Source organism: Schistocerca serialis, chromosome 2, assembly GCF_023864345.2.
Source record: "Schistocerca serialis cubense isolate TAMUIC-IGC-003099 chromosome 2, iqSchSeri2.2, whole genome shotgun sequence".
NCBI classification, from domain to species: Eukaryota; Metazoa; Arthropoda; class Insecta; order Orthoptera; family Acrididae; genus Schistocerca; species Schistocerca serialis.
The window spans coordinates 861,062,960-861,084,869 of NC_064639.1; the positions used below are offsets into that span (position 1 = coordinate 861,062,960).

A 21,910-nucleotide genomic window follows, 5' to 3' on the forward strand; every position below is an offset into this window, starting at 1 on the left:
AGTGGCTATTCATCTACTTCTAGATGGATACTCTGCAAATCACATTTAAGTGCCTGGCAGAGGGCTGTTGATGATATTGGCCTCTGACTTCAGATGTTAATGAAAGTTTACGCTCGTTTTTAGTTCGTTCCTAATTTATTCTCCAGATCGTGACTTATGTAGAAGCCTGACAACAGCAGTCTAGACGATGTTTTGAAAAGACCAACTTACTCGCTCACTAAAGGTGTCGAATTCCGGTCTGTATGGTTCGTTTTGCAAGTGTAGGGGAAATCAGGTATTTGTTCTGAAATTTACTCAGATGGTTATTTGTGACAATGAATGAGGGTGGATGCTCGAGTTTTAAGGTATTAAGTCAGCAACGGACCGAATGACAGGACATTACTGTTAATAACTGTGACAGAAAAAATTATTCTACATCTTAGCAGATAACGTGACGTGAGCACTAAAACTGCTTCTTTTATTTCTTTAAATAAGTTTTGCTATTATTTCATCTTCATTTGACAGTTACTGACGGAATTTATAAATTATGTAAATGTAATATGTAATTGTCTGACAGTTCATGTGATATTTCGACATTGTCAGCATTCTTCGTAAACTTTATAAAATCTTCATTTCATTTAACGCGTATGGGAAGTGGTGGTGTGGTTCGTTTCAGAGGGTTACGGCCAATTTTCGTCCTCATTCCTCCTCGAATCCCAGCTTGTGCTCCTGTCCACTTCATTGTCGGCAAGACGTTAAATTCTAATCTTCCTCCCTTCTTCATTTCTACAAGCTAAACGCAACTAATTTCATCAGTAGTTATTTTTTCTAATTTATCCTCCACTCACGCTTGTATAACAGACACCTCTATTCGCACTTTATTTCTCCATTACGCATCTGTATCTGTGATGTAACTGATCAGCTCAAGGACTGCAAGTAGATGAAAGGAAGCAGCGTTGCGCTTTTGGAAGACAGAAGTGTAAGAGACGCGAGGGGCTCCTCGTGCAACCACTGTTACATCGGACGGTATGTGGCGAACTGGCCTGGAATAGTGAAACTGTAATGAACTTAAATTTCGTTATTGACTCACAGAGATTATAGGCACTTTTGACCGAAAGTGCCTGGAACAAGGAGCGAGATACAGAAAATTAACAAAAGGGCTCTTTCTACAGGCATACAGCGAAGGCACGTAGTGAGACATGGAACGTAACTCCACTGGCGCAGGGAACAAAAGGCGATTCGTATTGATCTCTGCGAGATTGAAATTTGGTCATGTCTGGTGATTTAATGTGATTTCCAAATCTACTGTGCTGTCCGAAGTCCATATTTACTTTTCCTATGCTGCATGTGCTGAGATTTCTTTCCATTGTGTAACACTTCATTAGAAGAGCACTGACAGAAAAACAGACGTAGGCAATTTGCCTCAAGAATGTTCTGGCCTTGCTTGGTGTGGTGCACATTCCGGTACACGTCTCTTTGTGTACTGGGGACAAGTGGCTGGCGTACTGGGAGACGAAGCCTAACTCTGGACCTACAGAACAGCTGGAAGAAACTTCTGTTTCTTATATTTAAGGTACGTTTGATGTCCAAGCACGATGTAAACTCTGGAGGTGAACATTTACTTCGAGTGTCGACGAGAATGTATACTGCCAGTTTATGTTATTTTTGATTCCATATTTCCGTCAGGAGCTTTTGATTTAGAAGACGATTATTTTGTTATCCATAAAAAAAACGTTTTCGACGAACTGTTTCGATAATGATTATTATTTTTGTATAGCTTCCAGTGAGTATTTTATTTTTCCATCTGACAATCAAGAAACATACCAGGCTTTAAACTCTTTTGACGGACTGCCAGTTCGACTATCTGCTGCCCATTGAAGATTGTCCTTCGTTCTGTTATTTTTCTGTAAGGATAACGGTACGTCAAGATATTTGTATACAAATTTACCTTATGAAGAGACACACTTCCTGTTCTTGCTACACATCATGAAGGTATCAGTTCTCAAAAGGAATTCTCGTCACGCCATATGGACTCCGAGGAAAGCAATTTCATTTCATACTATTTATTTCTTGATTACTTTCTTTATTTCTGTAGAAGTGAGAAAATTATGAATAACGTTTTGTCGGAACATGACATTTACTTTTAAATTTCACTAAAGCACTGAAGCTCGCTGATGAAAGTCCCTTTGGAGAGGGCAAGGAAGGGCTGTGAGGGGAGAAGGGAGGCCCTATAGAAAAAAGACCTCCATAGAATTCGCATCATACAATCAGCACACTTCTGATGTGAGAAGATGAACGACATCACTGACATATCCTTGTCAGCCCTAGACACAGAATCGGATTGGCTGTTTGCTGAGATGTTTAGAATAAAACATGAGCTTCCCTCCAATGTCTACACGCACTTTTTAAATTGGACGTACAAGTCCTGTTTTTTATTGTCCGCGAATTTGCTGTGTATGAGTTTAATTTATTTATTCAGAAACTAGTGTCTTGAAAAGCAGGAAGGTGAGCTAGACCCGGGGTCGAATCTGCGCGACGGTTGAACGACCGTGGCTGGTACACTGGTCAGCCTGAGTGTGGCTTTTAAGTGGTTTTTCACTCTAGTTTAAAGAAATACTGGACTGGACTATGATTTTCATCTCAGAAAATACGATATGCAAACGGTTAAGATACGATCACATGCAGAACGGAGTTTACACAGTTCAGAAACAAGTTTCTTAGAAGACAGATACCTATTGGACACCGTACTTACTGAACTGTTTTCGTTAATGTCACCGAAATTTGAGTTTTTTTAGGTTGGCACATAAGTTCGTAGCGCTTTTGTTTTGCAGTTGGTATCTGGTCGCTATCGGTTTATTTACTGAATGTCTTTTTTATTTGTAGTTCACTGTTGATATTTCAGTTCAAATATTGTCATTTAATCATTTTGAGAGATTGAGTGGAGCTGTCGACGCTAGAAAATGGAGTGCTAAGTGGAGAAATAGGACCATTTCCCACACATTCTTCTTAGTGCAGTAGTGACAGCATCTGAGGGAGCCAGGAAAAATTGCACCGTGTAAGGAAATATTACCGTTGGAAATTTGTGGGAAGGGCTTATGGGACCAAACTGCTGAGGTCATCGGTCCCTAAGCTTACACGCTACTTAATTTAAACTAAATTACGCTAAAGACGACACACACACCCATGCCCGAGGGAGGACTCGAACCTCTGACGGGGGCAGCCGCGCCGACCGTGACTAGACGCCTTACACTGCGCGACTAACCCGCACGGCATTACATTTGGAAAGAGCATGGCAAAAAAATCGTTTTCTCGTTTTACGGAGGATAGTTTGTCATTAGAGGCTCTCCACGTTCAGGAAGACCTTCGGGATTTGATGAAGATTGTTTAAACGGATCCACAATTATATACGTCAGTTTACCTGAAAACTAGCAAATGTGTGATCATTTTACCATCTTGCAACATCGCATGCACTAGGGAAGTGGGTTGTCATACGTGCATCTCTGCTTGCTCATCATCAACAGGGTCGTGAACAACATCGACTATTGTTATTGTGTATCCTTACTGCTGACGAGAAAGGGTGTCTGCATGCTGACATTAGGAAAAGAAAGGTATGGTTAAGCTCAAACAAAGTAGCAACTCTACGCTCATCCACGAAAGACAATGTTATGCCACTGGTGGCGCGGCGATGGTGTGTTGCACTACGAACTGCTTCCCAGAGGTGGAATCATCGCTGCTGACATTTGTTGTCAACTACAGAGGCGTCAAAGACGCCATCCAAGAGCAACGACCATAAAGACTGCGTGAAGTGATGCTATTCCGTGATAACGCCCGCCAACATTCTCTTAGACTGATACAGACATTATATAGGAGTTGGATGGGAAGTCATTCCGCACCCATCTTATTTAGCCGATCTGGCATCCTCAGATTTTCGCCTTTTCCGCTCTCTGTCGAACAGCCTTCGAGGAACTTCCTTTCCGGATGAAAATGCGCTCCGAAAATGGCTCGACGAGTCCTTCGCCTCAAAACCACGTGATTTCTGCAGTCGCGGTGTCGAAAAGTTACCCTAGCATTGACAGACTGTTGTAAATAGTGGAGAATATGCTAGTAATATCTAATGTCTCTGTTATGTGTTTCTTTTGTGTTTATGCAAAAACGGCTACGGACTTACGTCCCAACCCAATACTATATTAATTTGTAGAGCAGATAGACTGACGCCTTGATTGGAAAAGCACCCCTGTAATCTTTAACTGGCTTCATTGGCGTACCTAGAAGATAAAAAGTATACATCCGTAGTGTGTCAATGGACGTGAATGTGATCATTTAAGTTGTAAACCACAAATACAAATACAACGTTATGTGGCGCCCCCAGAGTGGCGTGATGTAAAGGGTTCTCTCAGACAAAATTACACCGAATCACTCGCACATTTGTGAAGATTCCCTATATGATCATATCTTGGTCGTTAGTCGCATATGTGTTACTACGACGGAAATCTTTCGGAAAACTATAAAGACGGACTATACCTGTGGACCTGTGTCTTCTATTTGCAAGATATCGTTTGAGAATAAAGCAAGCAGTTCAGTAGATCGAACTTATTACGAGGTGAGCATGACATTAAAAAGATCACGACCAAGCGTATCGCAAGATTAAACATTCGTTACTGTAACAACACTCCACTAACAAAAGGGCAAGGAGGCTGTATCATGATCCTGCAAAACCAATTTCTGAAAACTGAATGTTTACGATGTCATATCTTGTGAACTACGTATCCTACAAGAACATAATTTTGCCAGTACATTCAATCGTATGTGTGGATACTGTCTGCGACATGTGTACGACTAGAGTTAATAGTAAAGATGTAGTAAGTTAGAAAATCATGCCTGATGCTGGACTTTTCTGGTTAAACAACGAAAATACAGTAAGTGATAAATTTTATTCCATTCAGTATTTTTCGTAGAGCAGTTTGCCAGATAAGTTTCGAAAAGGCTTGAAATTATGTGTAAAGTTTGTTGGAAGTTGCGAAGTGCTCTCATTCTCAAATATTAAATGAATATAGTCTAGGTTCAAAAATGGCTCTGAGCACTATGGGACTCAACTGCTGTGGTCGTAAGTCCTCTAGAACTTAGAACTACTTAAACCTAACTAACCTAAGAACATCACACACATCCATGCCCGACGCAGGTTTCGAACCTGCGACCATAGCAGTCGTGCGGTTCCAGACTGTAGCGCCTTTAACCGCTCGGCCACTCCGGCCGGCTTATAGTCTAGGTAACATGCGCGCTGTGAGTTACTCTGAGTCAAGACAAAATATGCACAGTTTCTAACTTTAATACTTCACTTATTGTGTTAAGACCATCGTAAGAATATATTTGTTAATGAGTAGGTTACGAGAGCACTTTAAATTTTTAAGTTCGATCGATAGTTGACAGCCGGCTGCTGTGGCCGAGCGCTTCGCCCGGCACGATAACTCAGCGTGTTCGGTAAGATGGTTAGCTGCCCTGTGTAATAAAAAAACTAAGTTAATGGATCAACGACGAACTGAAACGGGTGTCTTGCGACGTCCGCCCCGAGCAGATGCAACGATCGAAAACGAACAAAATGAGTTTATATATATAAAAAAAGCGGTTCTAGGCGCATCAGTCCCGAACCGCGCTGCTGCTACGGTCGCAGGTTCGAATCCTGCCTCGGGCATGGATGTGTGTGTTCTTAGGTTAGTTAGGTTTAAGTAGTTCTAACAAGAGGAGGTCACGACGTTTGGAACGCGGATTTACTGCAAACTTCGTACACTCGTAGTACTCCATGAGGACAACAAAATGTGTAAGCAGTAGCGCGTACTTCTCAAGCGTTATGCCGCAGCTTCATGGTAAAAATGGCCACGCGCAGGTATATATTTGACGACCGAGATTATCTTGCGATTTTTTCAACAACGCTTGAGAAGTACGCGCTACTGCTTACACATTTTGTTGTCCCCATGGATTACTACGAGTGTACGAAGTTTGCAGTAAATCCGGGTTCCAAACGTCGTGAACTCCCCTTGTAAGTCTAGGGGACTGATGGCCTCAGATGTTAAGTCCCATCGTGCTTACAGCCATTTGAACCATTTTGATAGTTGACAGAAATAATAAAAATCAAGTTTTAGTACTCCTCGAAGACGTAATACAGGCAGCTTACGACTGAAACGGTATTCCCGTTTTAGCCGTTTAGTGATATAAAGCGTGTTCCATAATTCATGTTACACACTTTTGGGGCTTGTAGAGGGGACTTGGTAGATCAGGTTTTACATGGAACCCATGTCAGGAAACGTCATCCAACGGCGCTACAGAGCGTCAAAGTTATAGGTTCCAGTATTTGTATATGTATGTTTATACTGAGTGATTCTGCGATGATGTTACTGACTTTCAAGGCTGATGGAGAAGGATGAATGTGTGTCTGGTGTAACACCTACAACGCCTTTCGGTGTTAATAAACCAAAATAGCTCCCAAATTAGCTCCCATGACCTCGAAATATAAATTCAGAAAATGTCCCAAGCCCCTCCACTAATAGTAATGTACGAAATAGAAATAAGAGACAAATAGAGGGAAATCTATAGTAGAAAAATAATAGAAAAAGAAAAGAATTTTAATCATAAATTTTGGAAGCATGGGAGGGGGAAAAACGATAGAAATGGTTAAATTATTAGTTAGTCTTATATATGAGAAAATCAATATTATAGTCACAGAACGTAGGTCTTGAACACCAAAGATAGCGTTTACTAAAGTATAAATAGACATACAATGCAATTATGATACTCCAGTCTCTATCCTCTAGTCTGTTCGAAATCAATTAGGACGTACAGCTTTAGGAAGCAACAATAGGAGCTTTATTAAACCAGGGCGCAAGAATAAATCGCGACGAGATTGTTTTTTGGGAAGCAATAATTTCAGATCAGAATTGGAACTTTTGTCATATTAGAGGAACGGGGAGGTGATCAATAATCTCTCTGACTATAACGTCACTTCGTGTGAAGATTTAAATATTTTACGGAATTAACGATTTTTGGACAGATTCGTACTTTGTACTTTGATAGTGGAAAAACGTTACTTCACGCGACTAGTAATCATAGTTCGTGACAGTTTATGGATATTAAACGGGAACAATATTTTTATCGAAAGTGACAGAACATTGTTTAGTATCTCTGATATTGACGGGATTCCAGATTAGATACTTATTCGAAGAACCCCTTTCGTGTGAATGAACTGATTTATTAATAATTATTGTTAAATAAAATAACGTGTTAATTTGAAACTGACTATTTGTCTTGAACTTTACTTCGATTTAGGTTCATAAATAATTAGGTTACGTGATTTTCACGAAGAATAAACTGCAGACTAGTAACTGAAACAAGTGAACGAGAATCTATTGATAAAACTAGTATTATTTTACTTATGGTTTTTTCCTTCAAAACTGGGAAGACAATACTTGTAGTGACTCACTGGGGTTAATTTAAGAACTAGCCGGGATAAAACAAAAACCCTCAATACCAGTCAATGTATAGATAAATTAACATTCCTACTTTCATGCAAGATACGGAAGTCGGGATAGAAAGAAGGGTCGCTACACTGGTTCAGAAACGAACCAGTCGAAAGTTACAAGCGAAAATCGTTCTGATATCTGTAAAAGTTGATCTACTAAGTGCCATCTACAACCACGAGAAACGTGCAACATGAATTGTGAAACACCCGGTAGATGAGCTGCGACAGTGGCAAACACCTGCAGAGTGGAACTTACGGATGGTGTCCGTGCTGCCGGCGCGCTGCTGCCGGGCCGTCTGCTGTTCGTAGGCCGCGCTGGCGTAGATGTCGTCTTCAGTAGCGTCGAAACCCATCTCGGCGGAGTTGGCGTGGTAGGCGGCGACGGTCATCTGCAGCACAGCAGAGAGCGCAAGCGTCTGTCAGCTCCGGCGTCACTGGGACTCTCTTATACGAGGCGCCACTGCGCTACCCCCACCCACCGACGGCCTCCAACCCCCCCCCCCCCCTCCTCCCCCCTGGTCCACCCACTCGCATGGTGACGCCACCTGTTGGCGCGTGCTGTTGTCTAAGCGCCTCCGCGTCGGCTCTCAGGTCTAGGCGTGCGCGCCGCGAGAAGATAAGGTGGACCGCTTTCTGCAAATCTCCCCGCCTTAAGCTGTTACGGTTATTTGTTCCTCAGGACAGAGTCCAATGGAAGATTCTGTGTGAGGAGTTTTTCGGGTGCCAAGGCGTCTCAGTGGTAACGAGATCGTTAAGGACGGATTAACTGCCTTATCTCTTGAGAAGCCCTTACTGAGGCTGAGACGATGAAACCTCAGTCGCCTTAAATCCAGATGCGGGCGGTATGATCCAGGGTATGAAAACATTTCAGCAGGCAATTAGGATGAGAGTGAAAGCAGAAAGGAACGAATTTTAGAAGTTAACGTGTCGATGACGATAGTTAGTTACATATTCAATAGATGATCTGAAAGATCCTTTTATCGAAATGATGTGGAACGAATCAGTTTACAAGACATGTATACATGTTGTTGTTGATGTCTTCAGTCCTCAGACTGGTTTGATGCAGCTCTCCATGCTACTCTATCCTGTGCAAGCTTCTTCATCTCCCAGTACCTACTGCAGCCTACATCCATCTGAATCTGCTTAGTGTATTCATCTCTTGGTCTCCCTCTACGATTTTTACCCTCCACGTTGCCTTCCAATACTAAATTGGTGATCCCTTGATGCCTCAACACGTCCTACCAACCGATCCCTTCTTCTAGTCAAGTTGTGCCACAAACTCCTCCTCTCCCCAATCCTATTCAGTACCTCCTCATTAGTTATGTGATCTACCCACCTAATCTTCAGCATTCTTCTGTAGCACCACATTTCGAAAGCTTCTAATCTCTCCTTGTTCAAAGTATTTATCGTCCATGTTTCACTTCCATACATGGCTACACTCCATACAAATACTTTCAGAAACGACTTCCTGACACTTAAACCTATACTCGATGTTAACAAATTTCTCTTCTTCAGAAACGCTTTCCTTGCCATTGCCAGTCTACACTTTATATCCTCTCTACTTCGACCATCATCAGTTATTTTGCTCCCCAAATAGCAAAATTCATTTACTACTTTAAGTGTCTCATTTCCCAATCTAATTCCCTCAGCATCACCCGACTAAATTCGACTACATTCGATTATCCGCGTTTTGCATTTGTTGATGTTCATCCTATATCCTCCTTTCAAGACACTGTCCATTCCGTTCAACTGCTCTTCCAAGTCCTTTGCTGACAGAATGACAATGTCATCGGCGAACGTTGAAGTATTTATTTCTTCTCCATGGATTTTAATACCTACTCCGAATTTTTCTTTTGTTTCCTTTACAGCTTGCTCAATATACAGATTGAACAACATCGGGGAGAGGCTACAACCCTGTCTCACTCCCTTCCCAACCAATGCATCCCTTTCATGTCCCTCGACTCTTATAACTGCCATCTGGTTTCTGTACAAATTGTAAATAGCCTTTCGCTCCCTGTATTTTACCCCAGCCACCTTCAGAATTTGAAAGAGAGTATTCCAGTCAACATTGTCAAAAGCTTTCTATAAGTCTACAAATGCTAGAAACGCAGGTTTGCCTTTTCTTAATCTAGCTTCTAAAATAAGTCGTAGGGTCAGTATTGCCTCACGTGTTCCCATATTTCTACGGAATCCAAACTGATCTTCCCCAAGGTCGGCTTCTCCCAGTTTTTCCATTCGTTTGTAAAGACTGATAGTTCGGTAATTTTCACATCTGTCAACGCCTGCTTTCTTTGGGATTGGAATTATTATATTCTTCTTGAAGTCTGAGGGTATTTCGCCTGTCTCATACATTTTGCTCACCAGATGGTAGACGTTTGTCAGGGCTGGCTCTCCCAAGGCTGTCAGTAGTTCTAATGGAATGTTGTCTATTCCCGGGGCCTTGTTTCGACTTAGTCTTTCAGTGCTCTGTCAAACTCTTCACGCAGTATCATATCTCCCATTTCATCTTCATCTACATCCTCATCCATTTCTTTAACATTGCTCTCAAGCACATCGCCCTTGTATAGACGCTCTATATACTCCTTCCACCTTTCTGCTTTCCCTTCTTTGCTTAGAACTGGGTTTCCAGCTGAGCTTTTGATATTCATACAAGTGGTTCTCTTTTCTCCAAAGGTCTCTTTAATTTTCCTGTAGGCAATATCTATCTTACCCCTAGTGAGATAAGCCTCTACATCCTTACATTTGTCCTCTAGCCATCCCTGCTTAGCCATTTTGCACTTCCTGTCGATCTCATTTTTGAGACATTTGTATTCCTTTTTGCCTGCTTCATTTACTGCATTTTTATATTTTCTCCTTTCGTCAATTAAATTCAATATTTCTTGTGTCACCCAAGGATTTCTACTAGCCCTCGTCTTTTTACCTAGTTGATCCTCTGCTGCCTTCACTACTTCATCCCTCAAAGCTACCCATTCTTCTTCTACTGTATTTCTTTCCCCCATTCTTGTCAATTGTTCCCTTATGCTCTCCCTGAAACTCTGTACAACCTCTACTTTAGTCAGTTTATCCAGGTCCCATCTCCTTAGATTCCCACGTTTTTGCAGTTTCTTCAGTTTTAATCTGCAGTTCATAGCCAACAGATTGTGGTCAGAGTCCACATCTGCCCCTGGAAATGTCTTACAATTTAAAACCTGGTTCCTAAATCTCTGTCTTACCATTATATAATACACTCCTGGAAATTGAAATAAGCACACTGTGAATTCATTGTCCCAGGAAGGGGAAACTTTATTGACACATTCCTGGGGTCAGATACATCACATGATCACACTGACAGAACTACAGGCACATAGACACAGGCAACAGAGCATGTACAATGTCGGCACTAGTACAGTGTATATCCACCTTTCGCAGCAATGCAGGCTGCTATTCTCCCATGGAGACGATCGTAGAGATGCTGGATGTAGTCCTGTGGAACGGCTTGCCATGCCATTTCCACCTGGCGCCTCAGTTGGACCAGCGTTCGTGCTGGACGTGCAGACCGCGTGAGACGACGCTTCATCCAGTCCCAAACATGCTCAATGGGGGACAGATCCGGAGATCTTGCTGGCCAGGGTAGTTGACATACACCTTCTAGAGCACGTTGGGTGGCACGGGATACATGCGGACGTGCATTGTCCTGTTGGAACAGCAAGTTCCCTTGCCGGTCTAGGAATGGTAGAACGATGGGTTCGATGACGGTTTGGATGTACCGTGCACTATTCAGTGTCCCCTCGACGATCACCAGTGGTGTACGGCCAGTGTAGGAGATCGCTCCCCACACCATGATACCGGGTGTTGGCCCTGTGTGCCACGGTCGTATGCAGTCCTGATTGTGGCGCTCACCTGCACGGCGCCAAACACGCATACGACCATCATTGGCACCAAGGCAGAAGCGACTCTCATCGCTGAAGACGACACGTCTCCATTCGTCCCTCCATTCACGCCTGTCGCGACACCACTGGAGGCGGGCTGCACGATGTTGGGGCGTGAGCGGAAGACGGCCGAACGGTGTGCGGGACCGTAGCCCAGCTTCATGGAGACGGTTGCGAATGGTCCTCGCCGATACCCCAGGAGCAACAGTGTCCCTAATTTGCTGGGAAGTGGCGGTGCGGTCCCCTACGGCACTGCGAAGGATCCTACGGTCTTGGCGTGCATCCGTGCGTCGCTGCGGTCCGGTCCCAGGTCGACGGGCACGTGCACCTTCCGCCGACCACTGGCGACAACATCGATGTACTGTGGAGACCTCACGCCCCACGTGTTGAGCAATTCGGCGGTACGTCCACCCGGCCTCCCGCATGCCCACTATACGCCCTCGCTCAAAGTCCGTCAACTGCACATACGGTTCACGTCCACGCTGTCGCGGCATGCTACCAGTGTTAAAGACTGCGATGGAGCTCCGTATGCCACGGCAAACTGGCTGACACTGACGGCGGCGGTGCACAAATGCTGCGCAGCTAGCGCCATTCGACGGCCAACACCGCGGTTCCTGGTGTGTCCGCTGTGCCGTGCGTGTGATCATTGCTTGTACAGCCCTCTCGCAGTGTCCGGAGCAAGTATGGTGGGTCTGACACACCGGTGTCAATGTGTTCTTTTTTCCATTTCCAGGAGTGTATATCTGAAACCTGTCAGTATCTCCAGGCTTCTTCCATGTATACAAACTTCTTTTATGTTTCTTGAACCAAGTGTTAGCTATGATTAAGTTATGCTCTGTGCAGAATTCCATCAGGCGGCTTGTTCTTTCATTTCTTACCCACAATCCATATTCACCTACTATGTTTCCTTCTCTCCCTAGCCCGCAACTCGTGGTCGTGCGGTAGCGTTCTCGCTTCCCACGCCCGGGTTCCCGGGTTCGATTCCCGGCGGGGTCAGGGATTTTCTCTGCCTCGTGATGGCTGGGTGTTGTGTGATGTCCTTAGGTTAGTTAGGTTTAAGTAGTTCTAAGTTCTAGGGGACTGATGACCATAGATGTTAAGTCCCATAGTGCTCAGAGCCATTTGAACCTTCTCTCCCTTTTCCTACTCTCGAATTCCAGTCACCCATGACTATTAAATTTTCGTCTCCCTTCACTACCTGAATAACTTATTTTATCTCATCATACATTTCTTCAATTTCTTCGTCATCTGCAGAGCTAGTAGGCATATAGACTTGTACTACTGTAGTAGGCGTGGGCTTCGTGTCTATCTTGGCCACAACAACGCGTTCGCTGTGCTGTTTGTAGTAGCTTACCCGCATTCCTACTGCTTTATTCATTATTAAACCTACTCCTGCATTACCCCTATTTGATTTTGTATTTATAACCCTGTATTCACCTGACCAAAAGTCTTGTTCCTCCTGCCACCGAACTTCACTAATTCCCACTATATCCAACTTTAACCTAACCATTTCCCTTTTTAAATTTTCTAACCTACCTGCCCGATTAAGGGATCTGACATTCCACGCTCCGATCCGTAGAACGCCAGTTTTATTTCTCCTGATAACGACTTCCTCCTGAGTAGTCCCCACACGGAGATCCGAATGGGGGACTATTTTACCTCCGGAATATTTTACCCAAGAGGACGCCATCATCATTTAACCATACAGTAGAGCTACATGCCCTCGGTAAAAATTACGGACGTAGTTTCCCCTTGCTTTCAGCCGTTCGCAGTACCAGCACAGCAAGGCCGTTTTGGTTAGTGTTATAAGGCCAGATCAGTCATTCATCCAGACTGTTGACCCTGCAACTACTGAAAAGGCTGCTGCCCCTCTTCAGGAACCACACGTTTGTCTGGCCTCTCAACAAATACCCCTATGTTGTGGTTGCACCTACGGTATGGTTATCTGTATCGCTGAGGCACGCACGCCTCCCCACCAACGCAAGGTCTATGGTTCATGTATACATAATTAGTGTTGAATTAATAAACACACTATTATTTTCAGTCCTACTCATGCGCCGGCCGAAGTGGCCGTGCGGTTAAAGGCGCTGCAGTCTGGAACCGCAAGACCGCAACGGTCGTAGGTTCGAATCCTGCCTCGGGCATGGATGTTTGTGATGTCCTTAGGTTAGTTAGGTTTAACTAGTTCTAAGTTCTAGGGGACTAATGACCTCAGCAGTTGAGTCCCATAGTGCTCAGAGCCATTTCCTATTCATGCAACTACACTTTTTTTGGAATAGAAAGAGTTGTCCAGGTGAAATGATTTATTGTAAAAAAGAACAGAAATTTTTACTGCTGCGTACTGAAGTGCTTTCTGAGCTACTGACAAATTTATCGATAGGTAATAAAGGTCATTTTCCCTCTAGTGTTGCAGGTATGTACACCACTGTACTTCTCTAATTGCCCTGGATTATTTAAGATGAATTTCATTAGCGAATATATGTGCTGTGACCGCGAAGTTAAAATACCTAGCATCTTGAAGAGATACCTACACGATGTCCGTTGGTAGACACCACGTATTATTCTTACTGCTCGGTTTTGTTCAATCAGCACTTTATTTTTAAGTGATGAGTTGCCAAAGGAAACTACTCCATGTGACTTTATTGAGTGCAAATATGCAAATATGTCACGAAGTTGATACGTTTTTTTTTGAAAGACATCATGTTTACGCCAATCTTTCAAAAAAAATGTACATGACTGTGAATCCCAGTTATGAAAAGTTGATGCGTTTGTTTTAAAGATTAGCAGTTGTACGAAGAGCGAAGGGAGCTGCATTTAATTTTTGAGAAGCTCAGTAATATGCTTCTTCCAGTTCTAGCTTTCATCAATATGTACACCCAAAAATTTGGAGCATTCTGCTCTACTTACTGACTCCTGTTCTTATTCTAAATCAATAGTTGGTATGACTATTTGTTGTACAGAACTGAATGTAAAGCTTTTTAATTTAGGGACAGTCCGTTTCCAGAGAACGACGTTCATTAGAAAATATCATTCACTAACTCCTATGTTGTTTTGTCTCTAAGGGGATGTATCATAACATTAGTATCTCTGCAAAAAGTACCAATTTTCCTTGTTGAATGTTAAGTGGATAAATATAGAATAGGAATGGACCCAAAATTGAGCCCTGTGGGACTCCCTGATTATTGTTTAGCCCAGTCTGTAAAATTTTCTACCTTCAGTATAACTTTCTGCTTACTGAAGTATGATTTAAACCAGCTGTGTGTAAAGCCATCGATTCCAAAAAACTTGAGTTTTTCTAAAAGAGTATCATCATCTACACAATCAAACGCCTTGGAAAGATCACAAAAAATACCAACTGGCGATATATTATAGATTATGACTTGTACTATTTGAGAGAGTCTGTATAAGCAGAATTCTCAGTCGAGTAACCCTTCTGGTTAAGGTTGTTAGAGACACTCGGATTGGGAAACGAAAAGCAAAGGAGGCAAATCATCCATGTCCTTTTCAGAGGAAGCGTTTCGGCATTGACTGAGTCAGTTTAGGAAGGAATATTGGGGTTTCACACATCATAGATGATGAAGTCATTAGTGATGGAGCACAAGTTCAGGTTGGAGGACGGGGTTAAAAGTCGTCCGAGTCCTTTTCAGAGAAACCATCCCTGCATTTGCCTTAAACGATTTATGGGAACCATGTGTAAACGTACTATATCTATCACAGCCAAGTCCTTTGGTAACCTAAGAAATAGTCGTTGGGCATTGTGGGCATTGTAGTGTTGACAGTACATCTCTCTTTCCATTGAAGCTCGTGAAAATTTGACCTCGTTTGAGACCTGTGGCGTCAGTCAGTTCGTGAGCTGGTGGGAGTTGCGTAAAACAGTAATCATTATGAACTATGGCATTAATGCCAACGTAGGTGAGGAGAAAAATTTTAGTTAGCAATAAGTTTCCAGAATGGTAGTAAAATTCAGGCTGAAGAGATGTCAATGATGCTTCACTGATGACAATGCTACCCCCAGAGAAAGTGAAGAAGAATTACAGCATCTACTGAATTGAATAAACAGTCTAATGCGTACGCAATAACCACTGAGAATAAACCGTGGGAGTGGCAGAAATGAGACTAGCGATAAAATTAACATAAAAATTGAGTAGATAACCTTACTACCTTCTAACACGGAAGTAAAATAACAAGTGACGAACGAATCGAGCAAAATATAAATAGCAAATTAGTCGATGATGGACTGTGGGAAAATCAGAAAAGAAAAGAATCGAAGCGTTTGCTGTGTGGTGCTATAGACGGTAAGAAATGGGGTTTTCCGCAGAACCGGCAAGGAATGGAACGTACGGAGAACACTGACAAGAAGAAGGGACAGGATGATAGGACATGTATTAAGACACCAGGGAATAACTTCCTTGATACTAGAGAGAGCGGTAGAGCATAAAAAGTGTAGGGGGAGACTGATATTGGAATACATCCAGCAAATAATTGAGTATGTTAAGTGGAAGAACTATTGTGAAACGAAGAGGGAGAAGAATTCGCGAAGGGCCGCATCAAATTAGTTAAAAGACTGTTAACCCAAAAACAAAAGGGTAAACAGACTGAAAATAGAAGGTTGTCAAAGAAGTTATCGTTAAGATCTGATTAAATGCAGGAGGTTAAAGTTAACAGTCGCATGTGAATAATAAGCAATGGCATTTGTCAGATACCATGTTTCAACTAAATTTTCTAGGTTTTCATGGAGAACGATAGAGAATGACACTAACCGTAATGAAGATGGCATTTTACCAGTAGTGGCTAGTGCGGGTGATAACTTGAGCTGTTAGGTTGAAAGAGTTATCAGAGGAGCAGTGCGTTACGTGTTTTACCCGTTCTGAGTTATACGATGTAGAAAATTCTCATGCGATTAATTAGGTAAATGAAAAATGAATAATGATCAAATAGTAGTTATGAGTCGAAACAGGAACATGGGACTGGCACTAGACACGATCACAACTCTTAATGATCTCGTGTTTACCTGCTCGTGGGACCTACCCTCCAACTAAAAACGTTTCAGTTACGTGAACTGAACCAATGGCCTTGCCGCTGTGGTCACACCGGTTCCCGTCAGATCATCGAAGTTAAGCACTGCCGTGCTGGGCTAGCACCAGGATGGGAGACCATCCGGTCTGCCGAGCGCTGTGGTAAGAAGGCAGTTGAGCATCTTCCATGATTTCCAGACTGATTTTTTGCTCGCCTTCGGAAATGGAGGAAGATCTGAGCAAATGGAGAGCTGTTGAGTCATTTGACGGCTGTAGAGGAACAGCTGAGGAAATGATAGGCTATGGAGGTGGGGTTGCTGACATCGTGGGTCTGGAGAAAGGGTTGAGGGAACGAGCTGTTGACCAGCGGCTGGAGCACCCTGTTGATTGTTTTCAACAAGATCAGTGGTGTACGAGGCTTGGAAGTCTTCATCTGTAAAAATGTTTCTGTCTAGAGGCTCAGTGTCAGTAGCTCTGAACCCGTTCACAGCAGTCTGGACAGTACTCACTCTGAGATATGCTTTGCCAAATATTCCAGCTACCTCTCGAACGGCTGACACTAAATAATCTTCACAGCCTTGACAATAGACAGTCTCCAATGGACCACAGAAAGAAACATCGAGTGGCTGCAACCTGTGACTTGTATGAGCTGGAAATCCTAGTAGGTATATCGATTATTCCTACAAAGGTCAATGGACTCCAGAGTGACATGTGATGCGTGATTGTATATTATAATTAGAACTGGATTTTGTTTGATTGGGTGAGCATGATTGCTAAAGTATCCCAAGAATTTCAGAAAATTTTGAGCAATCACCTACCCTGATTAATGAGCCAGTCCAATAGTGCCTGGGGGTGGCCCATTTAAGAAAATCAGGATTCATCCTTATTCTGGGAAAGATGGGAAAAAGTGGAATGTAAGTCTCAGTAGCAATTATACGGCATAAAGCTGTGACTATTACTCCTTGTTCAGCAGAAAAAACTTTAATCACACGGAGGGAACCAATGTGTGAGAGCACTTTTAGCAGTTTTCGTGGACACTGTGGAAAACTCCGTTTCATCGATGTTGGAGATATTCTGGGCTTTGAACATATACAGCTCGACTGAAGGCCATGAGTAGAGCTCCTGATGTTGCCTCTGGTTTTCTCAAAGTCAGTTTGCCTATTTTACGAAAATACTTTATGAAGTATTATCCAGCGGCTTTCTTATCTTTATTGAACCGATGCCTCAGTCCTACTTTTACTGCTTACGAAAAACACAGGTTGCCAAACTATTTACATATTACCCCAAAAGGTCTTTTCTCCGAATCAGCCACATATCGTCTCAGCTCTTTTATTTAATGGTCGGTAAAAGTGTGTTTAAATCTTCCTAAGTTTCAAGGATACTCCTTGAACAAATAAAAGTTTTATCCGTAAATTTAAAGATGCATTATTTTTTGAGGCATTTCCTTAAAAATTTTTTGCTACAGTAGCCCACTTACGACATCCCTGTTGAGGACTTCCGTAGTGTTGGATCTGGCATGTCATGTTTCTTTGCCGCTGCATTTACACTACAGATTTTATCTTTTACTTCAGCATTCTTGCATTCGTAGTTTCCCCTGCCACTTTTCCTGGTATAATTTCTTGGCATTATGTTTATAAAATTTAAAATATTAATAAATAAACAGCTGTACATTAGAATTTAAAGTAAAAAAGAACCTGTATCTAAAATTCAGTGTCAAAATCAATTATTACATAACGACAAAAGCTATTAATAAAAATTGCTTCTCCAAAATATGCCGGGTAAGATGGCAAACCAGCGAACTTCTCGTCACCTTACCCACCCTGACATTCGTCAACCTGAGCCGCCATTTCCGTTTTGAACTCGATTTTTATTATCCTAATTTATTGTCGACTACCTGCAGCATACATTGTTCTTTAAATGACGAATTGTGTTTTGAGAATAGTTTATGGAAGAGCTTGAACAACTTGCCACACTCAAATAATTCCTTGTGCTGCGAAGTCCAAAAATTACAAATGCACATCAACAAAACACAGCTTTGTTGCTAATGTTCGCTAAACAATCAGTCCTGAAATCTCGTTCGGCAAACTTTGTAGCTCGTCGTCTGAGTCTCAGAAACTTCATGGAGATGTACTGCTATCTATGAATGCATCGGAGAAATACCGCGTTCGTCATCTTAACCGCTTCGTCACCTTATCGCACCTTCCCCTATGTTCTTCTAGTATCCGTTCGTAACGGTGATCTCTGCTTCTGTCTCTCTCTTCGCTGCCCACTGACGAATAGGAGACTCCCTAAATTTCTGGTGACAAGAAATAGATTAGAGAATGACAGGTGATAGAATCTACAGTACAATTTGTGACAAAATCCCATATATTATAAATGCGAGTTTGTGGGTGAGAATCTATGTTACTCCTTCACGCTGAAACGGCTGGACGGATTTGGAAGAGATTTGGAAGGGAATTAGCTTATAACCTAATTTAACGCATAGGCTACTTTTAAAAGTGTGTAGTACAAGATATTTATCGATTTGATGACTATAACGCGAAATGTGGAACAATAATTGCTCTTAGAAAAAGCTATTTACTCTTTGACTTTTGACCTGCATTGTGTTCGTGAAAATGCATTTACTGTTCAATATGTCCTACGTAATACGATTCAATGTAATAAACACAATGCTTATACAATCTTCGAAGTGCTTAATCCATAATTCCATACAAGCAAGTCGAGTTAGTATAGTTGTTACTCTTTGGAATGGATATAGAATATACTCAAGTTACCTTTTATTCCTAAAAAGAATCACTGATCCCATGGCATGGTCAACGTGACTATTGTTGTCCTGGGATGGGTAACGTGACTGAAGTCATCCATAAAAGTTAACTATCAAATGAATGCATTAAGTTTAGCGTATGCAGATTAGTTCCTCAATAAAACGAGTGAGTTGTGAGCGACATTTATTCTGTCAGCTTCTCACATCGCCTCAGTTTTCTTTCTTTTTTTTCCGATGTCGCGCGACTTGCTGGGCGGCAAGTGGCTCGCGCTTCAATACGTCCAAGAGAGAACTTTTGTGACAGCGTATACGAGTGGATAGTGAGTTTCGGCATTAGCATCTCTTTATTAATAACTTTTTAACCGCGAGTAACGCCGCTGGGCGCACCTAGTAAAACATAAAAAAATTGCATGAAGGTGACTAGATGCACAGTTTTCCAATATTTCAACGTGGTAAGTTTGAAAACATATAGTTCTTTTATCAAGATTAAAATATACTGTGAATCTCCCAATATGCAGACATTTGTGCGGTTATTTCTTCATATATTTAGGAATGTTTGTTGCTCGCGCTATGATGACTTTCGTTCACGCTATAATGACTTTCGCAAGGACTTTATTTCTCTGGGAAGTGGAAACCTTCGTTACATTTCATAGATCGAAGTGTCGTGAAACCTTGAAATATTTAATAAATTAATTCATAAATCAATATCCCTTTTGTTAGAATAATTGTAGTCAGATTTTAGTCTGTTTACCTGTAATTGAGCCTTACGCCTGTAAAACAACCCAAAAGACTTTGTTCGCAAATGCCAATAACTGTTGTCAGACTCAAATACGATTCTTACTAACACACAGAAAATGCTACGTAGAATCTCAATTTAGTAGACCTAATTTTGTGACACAGAAAATAATAATTTTACCTATGGGTTAGTTGGTTACCGATGTCCAGAATGTTATGGAGTAAACTCTCTGTTGAGCACAGCAAGAAATTATGGAAATCTCTCGCAACGTAGTTATGCGTTGCAGGAACACGGAAGACTCTCTGTATACGAAACCTTGAAATTGAAACGCTCTCGGCTGACATGGCGGTCAGTTTAAAGCAAAGTTCTGCACTTCCTCATTATGCTGTGACGCACACGGTCCGCCTGAAGCATTCGCAATGAGACTTGTATTCACCGAGAACTGTAGCGGTAGCAGCCGCTGGGGTTCTTAAATTAGTAAATCCGCTGAGCAGCTGAGAACTTTGCGTGTTGCACATGCAGTTTTCAATGTCATTCCTTCAATGAGCAAATATTACGGTACTTTTGAAACTGTATAGCCAAGGACCACGTATCTCGAATGCTGTAATTAGTTTTGTCGAAGGAGGCAGGGTTGTATATCAACAAAGAGGACCTATCCCTGGGGTATCAGCTACTTCTGGGTCTAATACCAGTCACAGTCCATCTACAAGTCCCCAAGTCAATGCCTATTCCACTGTATGTTCTAGGAGGAAATGTTATGGAGTGGTTAATATAATGGAGACAATTGATTAACGGAATCTACATCAACGTCAGTGCTTGACAAACTGCCACTCAGTGTGTGACGGAATTTGTGTGGTTTGACGGTATTATTTGTTCTTGTAAACTTCTGACCGATCGAAATTTCTGTACTTTATTGCTATTACTTATGCGCAATGTATATTTGTCGAGGAATATTACTTTGCACTTCTTGACCCAGAGTAATTACTACCCAATAATTGTATATCACAAACAAACTTTGGCCTCCATTAGAAGAGTCAGGTAGCAGCAAGCTTCTAAGAAGTAATTTAGAATGGAATGAACCCAGAGAAATTTCGTGCAGAAAAGTACCCGGGGGCAACTTTGGATCAGATCAGTATCAAACAAAATGCAAAGGCGAGGGATAACACAATGCGGTAGATACGGCGTCTAACTGTTTACGCCATGTGTCATTCCACTGGGGAGTATTACAGCTCTGCCTGCTATGAGACTACATACCCAGGGCAGGTGGATGTCGTTGTAAACCAAAAAACCAGATTTTTAACATCAGAAAAAGGTGAGTTGTCAGTCCTCTCCAACATTCCTTTAAACACTGTTGACGAGAAAGTGCTGTCCAGAAATAATGTAGCGAAGTCCAAACACATGAATCGATTTCCCCTATGGACAGTAGCTTCCATGAGTGAACTTGATATTCAGGAGTATGTTCCTGGGAATCTCTCTACTCGCTCTCTGGGGAATCCCGACGTTCACATTGCGTGTGTGGGAGTCTCATAAAAGTGGTCGTCACTGCAAGTACGCGTAATAACACGAACGAAGAGCCATAGTCTATGTCAAAGTGACTGAACTTGTCGCGCGTAGTTGTTGGCAAATCCAAAGACCATCTGGCCTGTCCTACAATCTAATAATAAAAGAAGGGGTGGGGAGATAATTTGTAGATACAGTATTTTCCTGCAAAATCAGTCCCGTGTGATTGATTTTGCAGTAGAATACACCACTTCAAACATACCTCTATGCCTATATTCCAGCCCGAGTCGTGCGCATAGTGAACTTGTGGTAGCTAGCGAGAACGCGCTGGATATGGCCCATTACTGAGCGAAAGCTATTTGATAGTGTGACCTAATTTAGTGCTAATCGCTGTTTCTTTCTATCGTGTTTGTTACCCTTTTGGTACAGCTTAGTTATTTTTATTTGATTATTTTCTCTTTGGACACTTTGGGCTTTAGCGCTGTTTACTTTTCAGCG

General features: G+C 42.2%; 1 protein-coding gene across 1 annotated transcript in view; it reads right to left on the reverse strand.

Moving 5' to 3' along the window:
• LOC126458163 (sodium-independent sulfate anion transporter-like) overlaps positions 1 to 21,910 on the reverse strand; it is a 177,883-nt gene that overhangs the window by 90,758 nt on the left and 65,215 nt on the right. The window contains exon 2 of the mRNA XM_050095031.1: positions 7,746 to 7,878. Within this exon, the coding sequence (XP_049950988.1) occupies positions 7,746 to 7,878 (133 nt within the window). The remainder of the gene's footprint in view (positions 1 to 7,745; positions 7,879 to 21,910) is intronic.